This window comes from Polypterus senegalus, chromosome 15 (assembly GCF_016835505.1).
Source record: "Polypterus senegalus isolate Bchr_013 chromosome 15, ASM1683550v1, whole genome shotgun sequence".
Lineage (NCBI taxonomy): Eukaryota > Metazoa > Chordata > Cladistia > Polypteriformes > Polypteridae > Polypterus > Polypterus senegalus.
Window position 1 is genome coordinate 3,625,436 of NC_053168.1, and position 17,047 is coordinate 3,642,482.

General features: G+C 39.1%; 1 protein-coding gene across 1 annotated transcript in view; it reads right to left on the minus strand.

The window, feature by feature from the left end:
- pik3r4 (phosphoinositide-3-kinase, regulatory subunit 4) overlaps positions 1–17,047 on the minus strand; it is a 137,308-nt gene that overhangs the window by 51,751 nt on the left and 68,510 nt on the right. Inside the window, exons 11-12 of the mRNA XM_039737397.1 lie at positions 10,288–10,376; positions 5,299–5,515 (exon numbers count right to left, since the gene is read on the minus strand). Of these exons, the coding sequence (XP_039593331.1) occupies positions 5,299–5,515; positions 10,288–10,376 (306 nt within the window). The remainder of the gene's footprint in view (positions 1–5,298; positions 5,516–10,287; positions 10,377–17,047) is intronic.

The window sequence follows — 17,047 nt, forward strand, 5'->3', positions numbered from 1 at the left end:
CTCTGTATAGAAGATCCCACTACAATAAATTACTGTGCTGTTCCTGTTTCAAGCAGAATAAACGCTGGTTTTGCTAAAGTACTAAGACTCAGCCTCGTGTTTTGGGGTGCATGACAGGGACTCACACAGTCACCATGCTATAGTAAACAGTACACGCTCGTACGGAAGTTGACTATATGAGTGGAGCACGCCGACTGAGAACGAACATGGGAGACGATTACCCACAATCCCCAAGTGATGCTCAGCGGACAAAGCATATACGTTGCAAGACCTAGCTCATTTATCAAGTTAAAATTTATTAAAACATTTTAGCCTGTCTTGCAAAACACTCGCAGATCAAGTTACTTGCAATCCAAGGTTTTACTGTACAAGTCTATACATAGCAGTACCATTAGTGTTAACATAATTGTGACTCACCCTGTACTTGTGTCAATGTGTTGATATCCGATATGGTGTTCCACAAGGCTCTATCCTGGGTCCGCTGCTCTTCTCAATCTACATGCTTCCGTTGGGTCAGATTATCTCAGGTTACAACGTGAGCTACCACAGCTATGCTGATGACACACAGCTGTACTTATCAATAGCACCTGATGACTCCGACTCTCTCGATTCACTAACACAATGTCTTACTGGTATTTCTGAATGGATGAATAGTAATTTTCTCAAACTAAATAAAGAGAAAACTGAAATTTTAGTAATTGGCAATAATGGATTCAGTGAGGTTATCAGAAATAAACTTGATGCACTAGGATTACAAGTTAAGACGGAAGTAAAAAATTTAGGGGTAACCGTTGACTGTAATCTGAATTTTAAATCGCATATTCATCAGACCACTAGGACAGCATTTTTTCACTTAAGAAACAAAAGTAAAGTTAGGCCTCTTATATCATTGAAAGATGCTGAGAAATTAATTCACGCGTTTGTTTTCAGTCGACTAGATTACTGTAATGCACTCCTCTCAGGACCACCCAAGAAAGACATAAATCATTTGCAACGAGTGCAGAATGCAGCTGCTAGAATCCTAACTGGTAAAAGAAAATCCGAACACATTTCTCCAGTTTTGATGTCACTACACTGGTTGCCTGTGTCATTCAGGATTGACTTTAAAATACTGCTTATGGTTTATAAAGCCTTAAATAATCTCGCGCCATTTTATATATCGGAATGCCTGACACGTTATATTCCAAATCGTAACCTTAGATCTTCAAATGAGTGTCTCCTTATAATTCCAAAAGCTAAACTTAAAAGAAGTGGTGAGGCGGCCTTCTGCTGTTATGCACCTAAAATCTGAAATAGCCTGCCAATAGGAATTCGCCAGGCAAATACAGTAGAGCACTTTAAAACACTGCTGAAAACATATTACTTTAACATGGCCTTTTTATAACTTCACTTTAACTTAATCCTGATACTCTGTATGTTCAATTCATCACAATAATTATTCACAGTGGCTCCAAAATCCGTACTGACCCCAACTCTCTCTTCTGTTTCTTTTTCCGGTTTCTTTGTGGTGGCGACCTGTGCCACCACCACCTACTCAAAGCATCCTGATGCACCAACATTGATGGACTGAAAGCCAGAAGTCTACCTGACCATCATCATCAGGTCCTTCCATGAAAACCCTAAATACAAAGAGGACTGTTTGTCTAATGTTAGGTAGATTGCCCAGAGGGGACTGGGCGGTCTCTTGGTCTGGAACCCCTACAGATTTTATTTTTTTCTCCAGCCTTTGGAGTTTTTTGTTTTTTCTGTCCACCCTGGCCATCGGACCTTACTCTTATTCTATGTTAATTAATGTTGACTTATGTTTATTTTTTATTGTGTCTTCTATTTCTCTATTCATTTTGTAAAGCACTTTGAGCTACATTTTTTTTGTATGAATATGTGCTATATAAATAAATGTTGATTGACTGATTGATTGATGTGTTATTTGACTTTTTTATTTTAAATAAGTCAACAATAATTTCTAAAATCCTATTTTTGCATTTTTTTTATTCTGGGGCATTGACTGTTGTTTGATGGAGGGAAAAATACATTCAATTGATTTTAGCAACATAACAAAATGTGAAAAAAGGAAAGGGGTCTGAATATCTGAATCAATGGTATGTTGCCAAACCTGTTTAATCCAATGCAGAGTTGTGAGGGGCGGAAATCAGCATCAACTTATCAATCAGGTTAAAAGGCACATTAGTCTGAGCGAATTCTTCAAAGGTATTGGCTCACCTACTGTATTACACACAGTTAGCACTGCCACTGGCACTTCACTGTCAAAATGCCTATGAGATAAAGGGGATTATCAGAGAAGGACTTGAACAGAAAATCTCTCTATACGCAGATGATATGGTACTGTATATATCAGATCACAAAATACTGAGCCTGCAGTCCTAACAGCACTAACAGAATTTCAAAAGATTTCTGGACTCAGAATTAATTTAACTAAAAGTGTTCTCTTACCAGTGAATTCTCAAGCACAAAATATTAGATTGGACACCATCCCTTTTATCATTACAGGTCAGTTTAAATGCCTAGGGGTAAACATCACAAGTAAACGTAAAGATCTTTATCAACAAAAGTTTGCATTCTGTATGGAAAAAATAAGCAAGATTTGCATAGATGGTCTACCCTTCATCTCACTTTAGCTGGAAGAATTAACATTGTTAAGATGAATATCCTTCCTAAGCTTCTTTTTCTATTTCAGAACATTCCAATATACATCAATAAATCATTTTTTAAGAAATTAGATTCAACTATAACCTCATTTATTTGGAATTCAAAACATCCACATATCCAAAGGGAGACCCTACAAAGACCTAAGGCAGAACGTGGCATGGCTCTACCTAACTATCAATTTTATTACTGGGCGGTGAATATATAAACTATAAAAACCTGGACATGGACACAAATAGATGAATAGACACAGGCTTGGTCTGCAATAGAAATAAAATCCTGCAGCATTTCTTTATATACCTTGCTTTGTACCCCAATAAGTACAAGTTATCGCCAATATATTAACAACCCAATTGTGCTTCACTCACTCAGAATATGAACCAATGTAGGAAGTATTTTAAGAATGTGAAGCTTTTATCTGTGGCACCTCTGCATGAGAGCCACCTTTTTCCAACCTCTGAAACTTATGCAGTTTTTAATATCTGGAAAACATTCAGGATTAAATCACTTAGAGATCCTTACAAAGACAACAACACTCCAAGTTTAACTTTCCATAAACACATTTCTTTCACTACCTTCAAACCAGAAACTTTGTTAAAAAATACCTGTCCAATTTTCCTCACCTCCCACCTACCTCTATGCCAGAAAAAATATTGATCAGTCTTGAGGATTTAGACAGCATATCCGTAATATGTAAAAACATTTTACAGTTCCTCCCTTTCAAAGATCCAACAGCACAGTGGGAAAAGGATCTCACTCAACATCTCTGGAAAGGAGCGGAAGGTAGCAATGCACAGAATTCACTTGAGCTCCGTATGTGTAAAGCATACAATTATTCAAGTAAAAATTATATATCGAGTGCATTTGTCTTGTTTAAAATTGTCCAAAATGTTTCTAGGGCAAGATCCAACCTGCGAACGTTGCAATCAAGTTCCAGCCTCATTGGGCCACATGTTTTGGGCCTGCACCAAAATAACAACATTCTGGACCAAAATCTTTAAATGCCTATCAGATAGCCTTGGAGTCACAATCCCTCCTAATCTACTAACAGCTGTGTTTGGTGGGCTCAAAGTGGAGAAGGACAAATGAACTGTGATTGCTTTTACTTCACTATTAGCACATAGACTTATTTTGCTCAACTAGAAGAATTCTAATCCACCCCTCTTAACTCAGTGGGTAACTGATGTTCTATACTATTTGAAATTGGAAAAAATCAAATTATCACTTAGAGGATCTGAACAAAACTTTTCCAAAACCTGTCAGGATCTAATCAATAACATTTTAGAAAAAGCATTTAAATTGAGGAATCAGATTATCTCCCTTCTTTTTTATTCATTTATTCATTTATCTTCTTCTTCTTTCGGCTGTTCCTGTCAGGGGTTGCCACAGTGGATCATCTTCTTCCATCTCTTCCTGTCCTCTGCATCTTGTTCTGTCACACCCATCACCTGCGTGTCCTCTCTCACCACATCCGTAAACCTACTCTTAGGCCTTCCTCTTTTCCTCTAACCTGGCAGCTCTATCCTTAGCTCCCTTCTACCAATATACCCAACATCTCTCCTCTGTACATGTCCATACCAACGCTATGTTGCCCCTCTGACTTTGTCTCCCAACTGTCCAACTTGAGCTGACCCTCTAATGTACTCATTTCTTAACCTATCCATCCTCGTCACACCCAATGCAAATCTTAACATCTTTAACTCTGCCACCGTCTCCAGCCCATATAACACAGCTGGTCTCACTACCATTCTGTAGACCTTCCCCTTTCACTCTCGCTGATACCCGTCTGTCACAAATCACTCCTGACGCTCTTCTCCACCTATTCCACTCTGCCTGCACTCTCTTCTTCACCACTCTTCACAATCCTTATTACTCTGTACTGCTCATCCCAAGTATTTAAACTCATCTACCTTCACCAGCTCTACTTACTCATCCTCACCACTCCACTGACCCCCCTCTCATTCACGCACATGTATTCTGTCTTGGTGGTCCTCCTGTCCTTCATTCCTCTCCTCTCATATCTCCACCTCTTCAGGGTCTCCTCAACCTGCTCCCTACTATCGCTACTGATCACAATGTCATCAGCAAACATCACAGTCCACAGGGACTCCTGTCTAATCTCGTATCTATTTACTTATTTTTACTAGTTTAAAGTTCTACTCTGCTGGCCTAGCTCTCTTTCACATGGGTGAGGGCTAATGTGTTTTGAACCTAGTTTTGCTAAACTTGATGTGCTTGTATGGATTTTAATAAAATGCAAAAAAAAAACGGACAGAGAAAAAATCACATATCCTTTTGCCTTCGTAGATTTGCATGTTTTGTGACAGAACACGTTTCACATGTAAATGTGTTTGCAGGTATTATTCTAATTTCCAGCATGCTGGAAAAGCATTTTTATAAAATTCCAAATCACAAGAAGGATTTGATCAGGTGTACCGGATCAACCAGCTCATCGTCTGCTCCTATTTGAAAGTAGACTTAGTATTTGAATAGAAGTTCAGATGGAACAAAACTAGCAGGCATTAAATCTTTCCAGAAGAAAATTCCTGATTGAAAGAGGTGCCAAATGGGAGGCAAAAAAAAGTATATATATGTATACGTATCAATATACTAATTACACGTGTGACGAGTTACCTGGAGGAGGTGGTTTTGTCTCCCATTCAGCATTCTCCATCATTTGCTTTGCCATCCTTTCTGCGTTACACTGCTCTCTTTTCTGTTGCACTAGCTGCTGAAACTCCGTTTTACAAGTAGTGATTCGCCTTTGATAAGCCGACGGGCCACTCACAGGAACGACTGCAGGTACCGAAACTGTTGTTTTTCTTGTCTGAACATTGGAACCATCAGTAACCTGCAATAGAATGAGACAATCTGTGACATTAAACTCTGATTCATCAGTAAATTCATAATCATATTCAAGTTAATAATGGCAACAAACACTGTGGTATTGGCCTTTCAGTTTGGTGTGGAACAGTATTTCTAGAAGGAAATTAAAGCTGGAGAAGAAAGGGACAGCAAGTTTTTTTGAAAATAACAATGATAAAAATCAAAAAACAATGACTTTACTAAATGTATCAGTGAAATTCATGATTAAACTGTTATGCAATGTGTTTTTGGGTCATTTTCTGCTCTTGTATTGGCCGTAATTATGTCCAAGGAAATTCTTTCTTTAGGGTTTTTAGGTCATTTATCTTATAGATTCATGCTGCAGCACATAGTTTAGATTTTGTAATTTCATTCTGAACCATTTCTGCTGCCATTTTGTATATTACTGTGAGGGACGCTGTTGCGGCGGAGGTCACGACTCTAATTTTTTGTTGGCTTAAAAGGTCATCTGTCACGACACTTCTCTGTCCGAATTCAGAGATAAAACTTATGTGCCTTTGTGTTTAAACTCCAAATCCTTTTTTTCTGCTTCTAATTATGACTTTGATCTTTCCAATTTTTAATTTCTTTCTTACTTAATGTCTTGATTTTGTCTCCTAATTTTGTCCTGGTTTATAACTTTTTGCTACGTCCTGACCTTGACTTTTCTCCCAATCAACATCATTATATATTCTCCACAAGAACACACTGCTTTAACACGAGTGTCAAACTCCAGACCTCAACGGCCGCGGTGGCTGCAGGTTTTCATTCTAACTCTTTTCCTATCAGTGACCAGGTTTCAAAGCTAATGAAGTTCTTTTTCTTCATTTTAATAGCCCTGCTTTTAAGTATTCTGTCCTCTCAATTGATTCTTTTCGTCATTAAATGGCAGCCAAACAGAAACGAGACGTGAAACGAGATGACAGATGACCAGCTAAATTGGGACTTCAAACTCCAACCAGTTTCTTAATGAGAAGCCAATTTTTGCTGGTAAATAAACCTGTTATTTAATTCCACAGCTTGTTGTTACTCTCATTGTGCCACAGCCGACATTTCCAAAACTGCTGATTTTTCTGTATTTTTCTAAGAGCACTGTCAAACTTTTTAGCTGAGCTGTGAGATCAACTTTACTGAGACCTTCACCTTTCTTTATTTTCAGATATTGTGTGATGGGCACAGGTAAGCTGGTCAAAAAGGTCCATAGAGGATGCTCTCCATTCAGCCCTCACCCACCTGGACTCAAAGAACTCCTATGTGCGAATGTTGTTCTTAGATTTTAGATCAGCATTCAACACAATCATTCCCCAGCAGCTAATACAAAAACTCAGCCATTTGGGACTCAAGGCCTCTCTCTGCAACTGGCTGTTGTACTTTCTTACTGGGAGGCCACAAAATGTGCGAGTTGGCAATAACACCTCTAAGACCATCACGTTGAGGACAGGGGCCCCACAAGGGTGTGTGCTCAGCCCGCTGCTCTTCACCCTGCTGACCCATGACTGTGTACCAATCTACAGTTCCAATCACTTTGTCAAGTTTGCAGACAATACAACCGTGGTCGGCCTCATCACCAACAATGACGAAGCCAACCACAGGAACGAGGTGAGCCAACTGGTCCAGTGGCGTAAAGGCTACAATCTCTTCCTGAATGTGGGAAAGACCAAAGAGATTATGGTCGATTTCAGGAGAGGTCATTCACAGCAACACCCACTGACCATTGATGGTGTAGCTGTGGAAAGGGTGAGTAGCACCAAGTTCCTGAGGACGTACATCTCAGAGGACCTCTCCTGGTCAGATAATACCACATCACTGGCTAAGAAAGCTCAAAACTGCCTCTACTTTCAACGCAAACTGAGGAGAGCACAAGTTCCACCCCTGATCATGTGCTCTTTCTTCACTAACTGCATCTCAGTGTGGTATGAAAGCTGCACTGCCTTCTGTAGAAAGTCCCTGCAACGCATAGTGGATGCGGCCAATAAGATCACTGGTGCCCCACTGCCCTCCCTCAAGGACATTTTCCACACCCGTCGAGCCGCCAGCATTGCTGGTGACTCCTCCCACCCCTTTCACTCCCTTTTTAGCCTCCTACCCTCAGGGAAAAGGTACCGGAGCTTCCGGGCCCGCTGCACAATACTGTCTAACAGCTTTATCTACCAAGCTGTCAGGATGCTGAACTCTGTCCACTACCTTAACCCCCTGCCCCCTGCCCCTGGACCGTAACAAGAGTCACTATCTACCAAGTACAATAGAGTAGAATGAAAAACTGCAGCCACTGCGGCCCTCCAAGACCAGAGTTCAACAACCCCCAGCTTTAACAGCATAAATTAGGTTTTGATTAAAAAATCAGTTTGACCAAAACCTGCATCCACTGGGGTACTCAAGGAAATGAGTTTAAGATCCATGGCTTTTGTGTAATTAGTAGGTTTAAAACTCTAATATTTTCATTTCCAACCATTTAACTGACAACTTTCTCTAGTCGGTCTTAACAATCATAAAAGCAAGCCATTGAGATAAAATTATATTGCATTTTACTTATCGTTTGGTGTAGTTTAACTGTTCTGTTTCATTATTTATTTTAGACCACTCATAGAAATAAATACCATCAGACAAAAGAACTGGATTTCTAAGAAATAGGCAATAAAAGGATTAGATACACGGTCATTCTTTGTGTTCTATTCTGGGACTCTCTGAGTCAGAAAAATAAGTTATATATGCAAACACATAATGTGGAACCATTAAAAATGATATAAATCATAAAAAAATATATACAACATGTACATGTGTTACAGTCTGTGACTTGGGAGATAGTGAATGAAGAGCTTTGTCTTTCTTTATATGAAGCAGTCAAACAGAGAGAGACAGAGAGAGAAAGCAGTGATTAGGCAATACTTACAATGGAAACTCAAAAATACGCAGAGGAAATATAAAATAAAAATGGTTGGAAAACACAAGCTATTTGAGATGTTTCTTTGAGGCTAGTCATGAATTTGCTGCAATTTGGGGAAAATAGTTTTCTTTACTAATATTTCATATTATTAATGTAAGAAAATATACCAGGTTAATGGTATATACTGTATGGTGTTGATCTTCATCAATAAGGTGTTTTGAGAATCTACCAAGATACCTTGAATATTACATTTTTGTTCAAAAATAACTGAAATATTAATTTAAGCTCATATCGCACAGCCGTGTCCCCACACCCCTCCCGTCCCTGATCTACAATGTGATATACGTACAATGATGTGAAGCTTCAAATGCTATTTAAAAAGTGTGTGCAATTTACAACGCATCGCTAGGAAGACAAAGTACAAGCCCAAAAGAGTGAAAACGATAAAAGTAACCACCTTTATTTGAGGGCTGGCGGTTCTGTGTATTTCCTGGTATATATTAAAAGCATAAATCAGAATTTAAAACTTAAAAGATTTAGTGGTGCCTATATATATATATATATATATATATATATATATATAAGAACACAAGCGAGTGCAAACCAAGAGATGCAAGAGAATGCTTGGGGTGAATTATGTACGGGTGGGTGAGTGCATTTGTGTTCATCTGGGCTCTGTGCATTTTCACTTTTTTATTTTTCTTGCTTTATAGTCATTCCAGTGTGTGATCAGACCAAAGTGTGTGTGTATATTTATTGATTTGCTTATCTATCTATCTATCTATCTATCTATCTATCTATCTATTATATAGTGCCTTTCATATCTATCTATCTATCTATCTATCTATCTATCTATCTATTCATTGATCTTCTGTAAAAAGCCACATTTTTCCCATGGGACCAATAAAGTTCTCTTTCTTTCTTTCTTTCTTTCTTTCTTTCTTTCTTTCTTTCTTTCAGGATTAGCAAAGTGTGTGTGTGTATATTTATTGATTTGCTTATCTATCTATCTATGTATTTATTATTCATTGACCTTCTGTAAAAAGCCAAATTTCACTCATGGGACAAATGTTGTTTTTTTGTTTGTTCTTTCTTTCTTTCTAGCTATCTAAAAAGATTAGCAAACATCATAAACAGGCAAAAGGCTCCTCCTCATAGTTTAATTGTTTAACTATTACAGAATTCATTTGGCAGAACGTTCAAACATGCTGAAAACATACAAGAATTATTAATGTTTTTTGTTATTTGGTGCTTAGCTTAACCAAGACCTTGTGAAAATTATATTTGTGAAAGTTATGCACCAACCTTCCCATTAAATAAGTCCTAACCATAAATCAGTAAAAAAATTGGATATACAAAAGTAAAAGTTCCAAATATTTCAGATTTTACTGTTTGATGCCAACTTAAGAGAACATTAACTGGAAATGGTTTATTTTTGTACTTAGTTATTTGTTTAAAGTTGAGGAATTTTCTTTATTAATTCAAGAGTATTTATGCAGAAACCCCAGCTCTTCCACAAAAAATGACCACAAGGAGATAAAGAACACAAAGTTTTTAGTCCTGAGTGCAGGTCCCAGTCCATTGGGCCCTTGAGCAAGGCCCCTAACCTGATCATTGTTCCAGGGACACTGTACAATGGCAGACACTGCGCTCAGCCCCCCAAACGTCATCCAAAAAGACAATTTCCCCTTGGGGATTAAAAAGTTATATCATCGTCATCAGGATCAGCATAATGTGCTTTATGTTTCTTGTCAAAATGTGGGGACACTGGAGGTTAACAAGCACGGCAGAAAACAGAAGAGTAAGTTTCAAGCTGTAATTCTCTGTTTTTGAAAGCCAAAAAGGGAGTTTGCCAAAAAAAAGAGTTTACAGACCGTCTGTGTTGTGTTGGAGGGTTCCAAAGAGCCAAACATACTTTTCCATTCTTCATTCATGTTGGAGTCTTGCTTTGTATGTTTTCTTGCTGGAAAAAAAAATAAAAGGCAATTAACACTGGTGCGTAATTCAACATAATAAAATCTTTTCAATACATTTGAGACAGCATTTTGAAAATGTTCAAATGATCCATTTAGCCTGTAGTTCACTTTACAGGTAAATAAATGCTTCATCTAATCAGAAAATGTTATTAGAACGCAGTCAGTTCAATCATATGGCCTATTAAGAGCCTTTACAAGATACAATGAAAATTTATCTAAAAAAGCAAACAAAGAAATTATTGTCAGTGAACAGGGGAAGTGAACTGTGTCACTGAAACTTGCAGCTGCTTCTTGTATTCAGCCAGTTTAAGAATTCCCAACTTTAATCCGATAGAGTTCTGCAGTAAGCTGGTGAAATGTAACAGTTTAGATGGCATTCATGTGCAGTGATCTGATAGTGGCCATGGTGATTACTACATAATCTTGTCTGTGCTTTGCCTCTTTAATACTAACGACTCTTCGTAACAAAAACTATACCATGCAATAATCAGGTGTCATATAAATGCTATCTAGAGTAATTTCAAAATGTTCAGTCAATATGGTTAAAGGGAAATTCCGTGTTTGATTACAAAATTAATGTACATTTCCTGCAACAGTGATGGAGCTTATTGAGCACCCTGACACATAACACTAGATAAATTTGGTGACACAGATGAACAAGAACACAAAATAATCAAAAATGTTAACAAAATACATACTGTGCCGAACTTTGACTCAATGTTAGAGATAGCTGATGCACACTTTTTATATACATACATACATATACATACATATATTTATATATACATACATATATACATATATACATATATATATACATATACACATATACATATACATATACATATATATACATACATATATACATACATATATATATATATACTCAGCAAAAAAAGAAACGTCCCTTTTTCAGGACTGTGTATTTCAACAATAATGTTTTAAAAACATTAACATTCCATGCATGTTCAATTAACCATAATCAATTAATTAACATGCACCTGTGGAATGGTCGTTAAGACCTTAACAGCTTACAGAAAGTAGACATTTAAGGTGACAGTTCTAAAAACGCAGGACACTAAAGAGACTTGTCTACCGACTGACTGTGAAAAACACCCAAAGAAAGATGCCCAGGGTCCCTGCTCATCTGCGTGAACGTGCATTAGGCATGCTGCAGGGAGGCATGAGGACTGCTGATTTGGCTAGGGCAATAAATTGCCATGTCCGCACTGTGAGACGCCTAAGACAGCGCTACAGGGAGACAGGAAGGACAGCTTATCATCCTCACAGTGGAAGACCACGTGTAACAACACCTGCACAGGATCGGTACATCCGAATATCACACCTGCGTGACAGGTACAGGATGGCCACAACAACTGCCCGAGTCACACCAGGAACACACAATCCCTCCATCAGTGCTCAGACTGTCCGCAATAGGCTGAGAGAGGCTGGACTGAGGGCTTGTAGGCCTGTTGTAAGGCAGGTCCTTACCAGACATCACCAGCAACAACGCCGCCTATGGGCACAAACCCACCTTCGCTGGACCAGACAGGAGTGGCAAAAAGTGCTCTTCACTGATGAGTCACGGTTTTGTCTCACCAGGGGTGATGGACGGATTTGTGTTTATCATCGAAGGAATTGAGCACGTCTGGGACCTGTTGGATCGCAGGGTGAGGGCTAGGGCCATTCCCCCCACAAATGTCCAGGAACTTGCAGGTGCTTTGGTGGAAGAGTGGGGTAACATCTCACAGCAAGAACTGACAAATCTGGTCCAGTCCATGAGGAGGAGATGCACTGCAGTACTTCAAGCAGCTGGTGGCCACACCACATACTGACTGGTACTTTTGATTTTGAGCCTCCCTTCATTCAGGGACACATTGTGAAACATTTTTAGTTTATGTCTTATGGTGTTGACTCTTTTAGTGTTCATACAAATATTTACTCATTAAGTTTACTGAAAGTACAAACAGTTGAAAGTCAGAGGACGTTTCTTTTTTTGCTGAGTATATATACATACATATATATACAGTAATCCCTCGCTATATCGCGCTTCGACGGATTATAAATGTAAGCACATCTAAATATATATCATGGATTTTTCACTGGTTCACAGATTTCTGCGGACAATGGGTCTTTTAATTTAGGTTACATGCTTCCTCAGTTTGATTGCCCAGTTGATTTCATACAAGGGACGCTATTGGCGGAAGGCTTAGAAGCTACCCAATCAGAGCATGTATTACATATTAACTAAAACTCCTCAATGATATAAGATATGCTTCCTCATGTGCTTGTTTGCTTCTCTCTATCTTTCTCACTCTCTCTGCCTGACGGAGGGGGTGTGAGCAGAGGGGCTGTTTGCACAGAGGACACGGACGCTCCTCTACAAAATGCCGCTTTATCGCGGTGCTTCTGTATACTTAAAAGCACGTGTTGATTTTTTGATTGTTTGCTTTTTCTTAGCGAGCCTTCTCTGACATTCTCTGCTCCTGATGGCGCTCTTTTGAAGATAAGATATGTTTGCATTATTTTAATTGTGAGAAAGAACTGTCATCTCTGTCTTGTCATGGAGCACAGTTTAAACGTTTGGCTAAAGGGTGTTATTTCATGTCTAGAGGGCTCTAATAATGTTAACAGGGTGGGAGAGTTTATAAGGGCTTAAAATATATAAAAATAACCACACAAACATATGGTTTCTACTTCGCGGATTTTCACCTATCGCGGGGGGGTCTGGAACACAACCCCCGCGATCGAGGAAGGATTACTGTATACAGTAATCCCTCGCTATATCGCGCTTCGACTTTCAAGCTTCACTCTATCGCTGGATTTTAAATGTAAGCATATCTAAATATATATCACGGATTTTCGCTGGTTCATGGATTTCTGGACAATGGGTCTTTTAATTTAGGTTACATGCTTCCTCAGTTTGTTTTCCCAGTTGATTTCATACAAGGGACGCTATTGGCAGATGGCTGAGAAGCTACCCAATCAGAGCATGTATTACATATTAACTAAAACTCCTCAATGATATACGATATGCTTCCCAGAGCGGATTGTTTGCTTTTCTCTGTCTTTCTCTGACATTCTCTGCGCCTGACGGAGGGGGTGTGAGCAGAGGGGCTGTTTGCCTAGAGGATATGGACGCTCCTCTAAGAAATGAAAGCACACATTGATTTTTTGATTGTTTGCTTAATTTCGCGCGCTCTCTCTCTGACGTTCTCTGCGCCTGACGGAGGGGCTGTTTGCACAGAGGCTGTTTGTTTAGAAGATACGGAGGCTACTCTAAAAAATGCTGAAAGACTTACCTTCACATTGCTCCCTTCTTTGCGGCTGCTTTATCGCGGTGTGCATAATTAAAAGCCCAACAGCACGTATTGATTTTTTGATTGTTTGTTTTTCTGTCACGCTCTCTCTCTCTGACATTCTCTGCTCCTGACGGCGCTCGTTTGAAAAGAAGATACGTTTGCATTCTTTTAATTGTGAGAAAGAACTGCCATCTCTGTCTTGTCATGAAGCACAGTTTAAACTTTTGACTAAAGGGTGTTATTTCATGTCTAGAGGGCTCTAATAATGTTAACAGTGTGGGTGAGTTTACAAGGGCTTAAAATATATAAAAATAACCATACAAACATATGGTTTCTACTTCGATTTTCATCTATCGTGGGGTTCTGGAACGCAACCCCACATTGAGGAGGGATTACTGTATATATATATATATATATATATATATATATATATATATATATATATATATATATATATATATATACACACACATACATACATATATATATATATACATACACATATATATTTATATATATATATATATATATATAAATATTCATAAATATATATATACTGCTCAGAAAAATTAAAGGAACACATTTTAATCAGAGTATAGCATAAAGTCAATGAAACTTATTGGATATTAATCTGGTCAGTTAAGTAGCAGAGGGGGTTGTTAATCAGTTTCAGCTGCTGTGGTGTTAATGAAATTAACAACAGATGCACTAGAGGGGCAACAATGAGATGACCCCCAAAACAGGAATGGTTTAACAGGTGGAGGCTTCACTAGTTTTGCATTTGGCTACAGTCAGTGTCACTACTGGTAGCATGAGGCGATACCTGGACCCTACAGAGGCTGCACAGGTAGTCCAACTTCTCCAAGATGGCACATCAATACGTGTTATTGCCAGAAGGTTTGCTGTGTCTCCCTGCACAGTCTCAAGGGCATGGAGGAGATTCTAGGAGACATGCAGTTACTCTAGGAGAGCTGGAGAGGGCCATAGAAGGTCCATAACCCATCAGCAGGACCAGTATCTACTCCTTTGGGCAAGGAGGAACAGGATGAGCACTGCCAGAGCCCTACAAAATGACCTCCAGCAGGCCACTGGTGTGAATGTCTCTGACCAAACAACCAGAAAGACTTCATGAGGGTGACCCAAGGGCCCCATGTCCTCTAATGGGCCCTGAGCTCACTGCCCAGCAGCATGCAGCTCGATTGGCATTCGCCATAGAATACCAGAATTGGCAGATGCACCACTGGTGCCCTGTGCTTTTTACAGATGAGAGCATGTTCACCCTGAGCACGTGACAGAAGTGAAAGGGTCTGGAGAAGCCATGGAGAACATTATGCTGCCTGTAACATCATTCAGCATGAGCAGTTTGGTGGTGGGTTAATGATTGTCTGGGGAGGCATATCCATGGAGGGTCACACAGACCACTACAGGCTTGACAAAGGCACCTTGGCTGCCATTAGGTATCAGGATGAAATCCTTGGACCCATTGTCAGACCCTATGCTGGTACAGTGGCTCCTGGTGCACGACAATTCCTGGCCTTATGTGGTGAGAGTATGCAGGCAATTCCTGGAGGATGAAGGAATTGATACCATTGACTGGCCACCACACTTTCCTGACCTAAATCCAATAGAACACCTCTGGGACATTATGTTTTGGTCCATCCAATGCCACCAGGTTGCACCTCAGACTGTTCAGGAGCTCAGTGATGCCCTGGTCCAGATCTGGGAGGAGATCCCCCACAACACCATCTGTCATCTCATTAGAAGTATGCACCGATGTTGTCAGGCATGTATACAAGAACACAGGGCCATACAAAGTGCTGCATAATTTGGAGTTGCTGCAATTCAATTTTGGCAAAATGGACTAGCCTGCCACATAATTTTTTCACTCTGATTTTTGGGGCGCCTTTGAATTCGGGCTCTGTAGGTTGATCATTTTCATTTCCATCAAACGATGTGGCATCCTTTCGTTCCTAACACATTACCCAGTCTATATCAGTATAGATATCCAGGAGGATTTCTTTTTCCCATTGAGATCTGATGTGTTTTCAAAGTGTTCCTTTAATTTTTTGAGCAGTTTATATACATATATATATATATATATATACATATATACACATATATATATATACATATACATATATACATATATATATACATATATATATATACATATATATATACATATATATATATACATATACATATATACATATACATATATACATATATATACATATATATATATATATATATATATATATATATATATATATATATATATATATACATACATACATATACAGTGGTGTGAAAAACTATTTGCCCCCTTCCTGATTTCTTATTCTTTTGCATGTTTGTCACACAAAATGTTTCTGATCATCAAACACATTTAACCATTAGTCAAATATAACACAAGTAAACACAAAATGCAGTTTTTAAATGATGGTTTTATTATTTAGGGGAAAAAATCCAAACCTACATGGCCCTGTGTGAAAAGTAATTGCCCCTTGTTAAAAATAACCTAACTGTGGTGTATCACACCTGAGTTCAATTTCCGTAGCCACCCCCAGGCCTGATTACTGCCACACCTGTTTCAATCAAGAAATCACTTAAATAGGAGCTGCCTGACACAGAGAAGTAGACCAAAAGCACCTCAAAAGCTAGACATCATGCCAAGATCCAAAGAAATTCAGGAACAAATGAGAACAGAAGTAATTGAGATCTATCAGTCTGGTAAAGGTTATAAAGCCATTTCTAAAGCTTTGGGACTCCAGTGAACTACAGTGAGAGTCATTATCCACAAATGACAAAAACATGGAACAGTGGTGAACCTTCCCAGGAGTGGCTGGCGACCAAAATTACCCCTCTAGAGCGCAGAGACGACTCATCCGAGAGGTCACAAAAGACCCCAGGACAACGCCTAAAGAACTGCAGGCCTCACTTGCCTCAATTAAGGTCAGTGTTCACGACTCCACCATAAGAAAGAGACTGGGCAAAATGGCCTGCATGGCAGATTTCCAAGACGCAAAACCACTGTTAAGCAAAAGAACATTAGGGCTCATCTCAATTTTGCTAAGAAACATCTCAATGATTGCCAAGACTTTTGGGAAAATACCTTGTGGACTGATGAGACAAAAGTTGAACTTTTTGGAAGGCAAATGTCCCGCTACATCTGGCGAAAAGGAACACAGCATTTCAGAAAAAGAACATCATACCAACAGTAAAATATGGTGGTGGTAGTGTGATGGTCTGGGGTTGTTTTGCTGCTTCAGGACCTGGAAGGCTTGCTGTGATAGATGGAACCATGAATTCTACTGTCTACCAAAAATCCTGAAGGAGAATGTCCGGCCATCTGT